Below are 6,790 nucleotides of genomic sequence, written 5' to 3'. Positions count from 1 at the left end.
GGGTGGCGCGCTGGTTTTCACTTGACAAAAGGGGCGCTGGTTTTCATCTGCTTTTCTTTTGTTTTCCCTCGGGTTTTCATTGTTTTTTTACATATTTTTGGTATATATCCAATATATTTTTATAATACAATTTAACCTTTTTCGAAACCTTGTTCAATTTTTATTGAATACATGGTAACATTTTTTATACATATTTAATATTTTTTAAATGCTTGATTAACATTTTTAAAATACTCGTTCAACATTTTTCTCAAATGTTTGATTACCATTTTTTATGTGCATGATAAAACAATTTCATCATTTTTAATACATGGACGAGATTTTTTACATACACATTAAAATAAATCAAATGCTTAATTAACATTTTCAAATACTTGATTAACATTTTTATATACATGATCAAGTTTTTTTTAATGCATGATCAACATTTTATATACATGTTTAACATTTTCTAGATGCTTGATTAATATTTTTGAAATACTTGTTGACCATTTTTTTCAAATGCTTCATTAAAATGTTTCAAAGACAAGTTAAACATTTGTTAATACATGGTCAACAATTTTTGTACACATTCAACGTTTTCCAAATACAAGTGTAACATTTTCTTAATTACATGGTCAACATTTTTTCTCTGCACTTTTTAAATCGTTTCAAATACTAGCTTAATTTTGTCGAACAGTTGTTCAACATTTTTTTCTTCAGATGCTTGGATTACATCTTTTAAATACGCGGTCTACCTTTTTGCTATGCACATTTCACGTTGCATTTTTTACACATTTTTTTATACACATTAAGCATTTTTTAAATTCTTGATTAATATTTTCCGAAACGTTTTATGTAAAGTATTTTTTTGAACACATGTAAAGTCTTTTCTATAAGATAGAATATCTGGAAATATAAATAAAGTAAAAGAAAACAGAAAACGTAAAAAAAACGAAAATATGGCCTGTGGCGTGTGGTCAGTGGCGCGATGGGCGGGCCAAATATGAGCTCGCCTTCAGCGAGACATATCAGCGCCCATACTTCCAAGCCGAGCCGTTGTTCTCTTCCTTTTTCCCTTCTCGGTTTCTCCTCTCCCATTCAGCCTGCCCACGCTCTCCTCCCTCGCCGCCCCCTTTCCCCCCTACCGCGCTCTGCCGCGAACCCTAGCGAGGATCCCAAACACCATGGACGCCTGGAGCGGGGTCTCGGCGGACGCCGCCGCCGCGGGGGCGAACGGCTTGGGTGGCGGGTGGAGGGCAGACGTGGAGGCCGCTGCGGCGACGAGCGGCCTGGGTGGCTGGGGTGAGGCCTCCGCCGAGCTGCTGGATGTCGAGGCATATGTCGCGCCGTACTCTGGCCGGACCCGCTTGGCGCGCCTCATGGCCATCTCGTACAAGTGCGGGGTGGAGGCGATCCAGTTCGAGGCGCTGCGGGTGGCGCACGACGAGGCCAAGGCTGGCGAGGACACGATGTTCTACCTCTACGTCGTCCGCGAGATCGACGGCCGCCTCGGCCAGGGCTACCTCCTCGACCAGGCCTGGGTCGACTCCGTCAACCGACGCGCCGAGCAGCGCAAGGAGACGCTCCTGAGCCAACTCCAAATCTACCAGGTGAGGAAACCCTTCCCCCATTATTTACTGCTTCTCTGAATTTACTGCCTTGTTCCATTAGTTTCTGTCTAGGAGAGGGCTTCGGTGTTTCTATGGTATTCCTGGCTCATCTGTCTGGTTTATGATTGTGGATGATTGATTTGCTTCGTGCGAGCAGTAAGTACTATTTTATAGTATATTATTAGTGTCCTATATATGGCGTGTTCCCTTACTGTGTGCCAATGTGCAAGCATAGTATTCCTTATACGAGCATGTATTTCTGTGTCGATGATAAGAGAGTAAATCTTGGTTACGCTGCATGTTTCTTGGTCTACATTGGTGGAGATGTTGTTTGATCAGGGCACCTATACCTCTTATCCAGTTGTTTGGAATGAAATTCGAAATCAATCATGCATGATTTCTGTTCAATCCTCTTGTCATTAGATGATGTTATAGAAAAAGATCCTTGTGCGCAATTAAATTATTTGCATGAAAACTATCATTTGGGAGTACATACAGTGTTTATTACTATTAGCAGAAGCAAGGTAAAACAAGATACACATGGGGTTACGGGGCTAATTGAACTTCTTCCAGTTTATTTGGCAGTTGTCTTTTTTGCCTCTGTGATCAGTTTGTTCATTACATACGAACCCAGACTTGGCTTGCTGCCAAGCTTGGTTCACACAATCACACATGTACAATCCATCAATGAATTGGGCTCCCGTGCTGGTATTCCTGGCTTCTTGTTTATGTTACTTAGACTATTTGGCTTAATGTACTGCGCGGGGAGTGTGGATGACTTTGATTTGCCTTATGCAAGTAAAAGACTTTATTTCCAATTAGTAATAGTATTATTTGCACAACATGCATCTATATTGTAATGACAAGGCAATAAATTGTGATTACCATGCACACTGCTTTGTCTACATTGTTGAAAATGATTATTTGATTAGGATGCGCTGTAGAAACTGTAGGTGTTATGCAGTCACTTGGCATGGCATTCTAAATCAGCCGTGCGCCATTTCTTTGAGCGCAATCCTTTTTTTCCATTAGGTCCTGCTGCCAATTTTAAATCATTTAGATGAATATACAACCATTTGGGAGTATATGGCTGTTTCTTTTCTGTTAGCAGAAGCAAGGTAAAAATAAGATATAAGGTGGGTGAAGGGAACTATTCTCCAGTTTGTTTAGCCATTGTTTTCTTTAGGGGGCCTGTGTAACCAGTTTGTTACATATGAACTCAGACTTCGGATTGGTGCCAAGCTTGGCTCACACATGTAGAAGCCAGCACCTGATTTACTTGTAGACCCTTCCCCGGACCCTGCGCAAGCAGGAGCTACATGCACCGGGCTGCCTTTTTTATAGGGTCTATAATAGAAAGTGTGGTTCTGTGGTTCAAATTTGAACTTCACCTGTTATACTCTTATGTATTATTAGGAACATTGGAATGGGTTAGAATTTAGGATTGTAAACACTCACAATTCCTTTGTCTGCTCCAATATTAAGGCGTTATTTGCTGCCAAGTCTGCCTTTGAGTCTGAGACACTTGAGTTTAAGGCTCAGTTTGTGGTTGCCGAATTTTGTTGTGTTCGACTTATTTTGTTTTGCTGCGGAAAAATAGCTACAGAAGTAAGAATTAGTTGGTTAAACAACAGTGCAACAGGCAAACATTAGTTAGATAAGTGGTTTAATCATGATCCCACCGCAACTCCAAACGGAGCCTAAGTGCCTAACCCTGTGCTGGTTGAAGGATGGGGTGTGGCCAGTGTGTACTGACTTGTGAGCTATTCATTCTGTTAATTATGTAATCTCTATGCATGGGCCTAGATAACAGTTTAGGAAGAGAGATAATGTCGAACATAGGCATAATATGCATTGAATATCTATACTCGATGTGGAAGTATTTTTTATTTCTGTTATATATTTCATTGTCGTCTGGCATTTGAATTCTGGTGTAGTATATTGATTGTGGTTTTGGTGGGTTTGATTAATTATGTTCTATGGTGCCATAATATACCAAATAAGTGACTCATGCATTTATGTCGCTTCTGTAAATGCAGAGCAACCAGATCAAAGAGAGCATCAGAATGGGTTATAACCAGATTGGCGACTTCTATTTTGCTCATGGCCACCTTTCAGAAGCCTTTAAAAGCTATATTGCGACAGAAGAACACTGCAGTACTTCTGAGCACGCAATCCAGATGTGTATGAATGCTATACATGTCAACCTTGAATTGTGTGATTTTGCCCGTGTGCTCAATTATGCAAGCAAGGCAAAGGGGTCTCAAGATCCACTCAGTCCGATCACTACTGCGAAGCTGCAAGCGGTGGAGGGATTGGGCTATCTTGGCCAACAGCAATATAAACTTGCTGCCCTACAGGTTTGTCTTATTGATTGTTGCAACGATGATCCCTTGCCTTCTTACCTTTCCAGTTCTTCTGTGTTTGCATATTAATTTTTTACTGAAACTGTGTGTTTTGCTGAAGTTTATCAAGACAGGACCTGAACTAGGAAGCAACTATTCTGAAGTCATAGCCCCGCAAGACGTCGCTACGTATGGAGCCCTCTGTGCTCTTGCATTGTTTAATTACACTGAAATCAAGGTTCAGTCGTCCTTTCTTCTACTCTTCTACATATTGTGTTATCTCACTTTTGTGGTAGCATTGCACTCAATTGTATGACTATTTATATTTGCACAGACAAAAGTTGTGGAGAATGTTCAATTTGGATCTTTTCTGGACCTTGTTCCTGAAGTTCAAACATTTGTGTTTTTCCAAGTACTTTGTGTGTGGGCTAAGTTGCTAACATGCATTTGCATTTTTCAAACCACCAGTCAGCGTAACACATGCATGGAGGTTCTTGAGAGACTTAAGCAAAGACTAATGATGGACCTCCATCTTGGTCATCATATGGACTTTCTTTGCTTGCTCATTTCCCAGAAATTGGGTATGTACACATAGAAAATGGACATCTATCTGATTTACTTGTATCGTGTTATCCATAATTTCTGATTCACTATGTATGCAGAATTTATGCCCTCCACCGTTTGTGACTTCTCCACACTCTATGACTTGCTCATGAAGACTCCGAGCCCCATCAATGAGGTACCATTCTATTTTGAGGGGGGTGGGGTGGGGGGTAGAGCATTGTCTCATTGATCCTGGGTGTTCATACTTTTTTTTCTATGTTGAACAGGAACAACCTCGTGTTAATGCTAACGGGCCTCAGCTGAATTCGGCTTCTAATCTAATACTGCCTGAAAATTTTAATGGTAACTTGGTTTTAGTTGTTCGCCATTCTTCACAAACTTACTTTGCAGCACTCTATATGATTATATTTTTGTATGTACAGATGAGACACTTCTCGCTGAATCATCCCATTACAAGTTTCTCAAGTCAAAAGATCTATTTGACTCACTTGGGAGAAGAAAACAAAACTGGGTTTCTACTTGTCAGGCACGAGCTTTGCTCCAGAATGCTATATTGTTTGTGGTTGATGATTTCGACAGTGATGCAAGGGATGCAAGAAGAACTGATGGTCAAGTACTTATCAGATGCAAGATTCAGTATGTTGAAAGTTGTATTTGGCAGTTACACCACCACAACCAAGCCATTAAAAGAGAAGCTCAAGGTATGCCGTGTACTTTATTCTGAAGTAAGTTTGATAGATTTCTAGTTATTTTGGTGCAGAAGATAAAAAAATGTTCACACCAGATTTATTGTTTATACGACTACTTGTATTTTATTCATTGCCTATAATTAATATAGTGAGTGTCATGTCAGCAGCCACTCTTGTTTAAAATGTTGATAACCTGACAGCTAATAAGGTCTTCAGATTCATTGTTTATGTATGATTCTGCAATACAGTTTGCATCATAACTTAATGCTATTGTTTGCCCCTATTGTAGTAACATGGAGCCTCAGATGAAGGGCCAAGTTTTTGCTTCCTAGCATGGTTGTAAAAAACAGAAACAATGTAATGATGATGACCTTTGATGTAGTTAAAAAAGCATGCAAATATTCTGGTCTTCTGAACTAAGCTTTATAGTTAACTTGTTTCTAGTTGATTGTGCTACTTATAATGTACTCCCTCTGTTCATTAATATAAGACGTTTTGGCAGTTCGATTTTGAACTGCCAAAACGTCTTACATAAGTGAACAGAGATAGTAGTTTGTAACCAATAAAGTGCATTATGGACAGATCTGTGGTATGCTATGTCGCCAGTTTTTAGCAGCATGTAAGAATGCAATTTGATCAACTAAGCAGTATTGTTGCAACGTAGCTGCATAACTGAGCCTGGTATCTTCCCTTTTGCAGAGCAAAGAAGATGCTGAGATTGTTCGGTTTGAAATGAGGAGACATTTGGGCGAGGAGAAGGATGTGCTTGCGGGATAACCCTGACTTCCACTTGCTACAGTGGAGAAAGACTTCAGGACTCAAGCGAGCGCAAGTGAGGCAACAAGAGGAGGCGTCATCGCAGGACAGCAATAGCAACAGACTCCTTGAACAAGTGCAACTGACCGTGAAGAACCTTGTGGAGGAGCTGAAAATCAACACTAGAGCAGTGACGGAGTCAAGTCAGGCAATTGCAAAGTCATGCCAAGATGTGGTGGAGGCCTGTAAGTTGACCGTGGCCAGCACCAGCACGGGTGCCGGTGTAGTGAACTGAGCGCGGCGAGTCTAGGTGTACTAGAAGATGAGTAGTGGTCGTGCGGTTTGTAACATGTTCCATGTAGATGAGGCCTGTAAGTTGACCGTGGCCAGCACCAGCACGGGTGCCGGTGTAGTGAACTGAGCGCGGCGAGTCTAGGTGTACTAGAAGATGAGTAGTGGTCGTGCGGTTTGTAACATGTTCCATGTAGATGAGTGCCAAGGAGCAAGTTCTATCCTGCTACCACTAGATTGTCTCAGTCCTTGTATTTCAGCCAAATGTTTTTGTCAGATTCTCAGTGCCAACTATTGTGCCAGCATTAGAATGTAGACGGACGGACGGACGTGTAGTTGTGTTTACTGCTTGTTACTAAGACAAGCTGTTGAGATATACTTCATCACGGAGGTGTTCAGTTCGGGGATCTGCAATTTAACTTGGTAACGGTGGGACATGATTACGTTAGTTTTTGTTTGGTTTGCCGTAGCTGTAATGAGCTCCTGTGGAACCAGATAATGTTGCTATTCAAATCTGTTTAGGGCATGTACAGTGGTGCTATCTTAGCATTGC

At 41.0% G+C, this 6,790-nt stretch overlaps 1 protein-coding gene across 1 annotated transcript; it reads left to right on the top strand.

Moving 5' to 3' along the window:
- Positions 1–1,055: 1,055 nt before the first annotated feature.
- On the top strand, positions 1,056–6,562 carry LOC119338015 (COP9 signalosome complex subunit 1-like). The gene is made up of 8 exons (XM_037610305.1): positions 1,056–1,592; positions 3,632–3,952; positions 4,059–4,175; positions 4,272–4,518; positions 4,600–4,676; positions 4,768–4,843; positions 4,924–5,202; positions 5,890–6,562. Exons 1-8 carry the CDS (start codon positions 1,167–1,169, stop codon positions 5,904–5,906), a joined length of 1,560 nt encoding a protein of 519 aa, XP_037466202.1. The 5' UTR covers positions 1,056–1,166; the 3' UTR covers positions 5,907–6,562.
- The last annotated feature ends 228 nt before the right edge of the window (positions 6,563–6,790 follow it).

This window comes from Triticum dicoccoides, chromosome 7B (genome assembly GCF_002162155.2).
Source record: "Triticum dicoccoides isolate Atlit2015 ecotype Zavitan chromosome 7B, WEW_v2.0, whole genome shotgun sequence".
Taxonomy (NCBI): Eukaryota; Viridiplantae; Streptophyta; class Magnoliopsida; order Poales; family Poaceae; genus Triticum; species Triticum dicoccoides.
The sequence above is the reverse complement of the archived record's forward strand: the minus strand, read 5'-3'. Positions and strand labels throughout refer to the sequence as shown.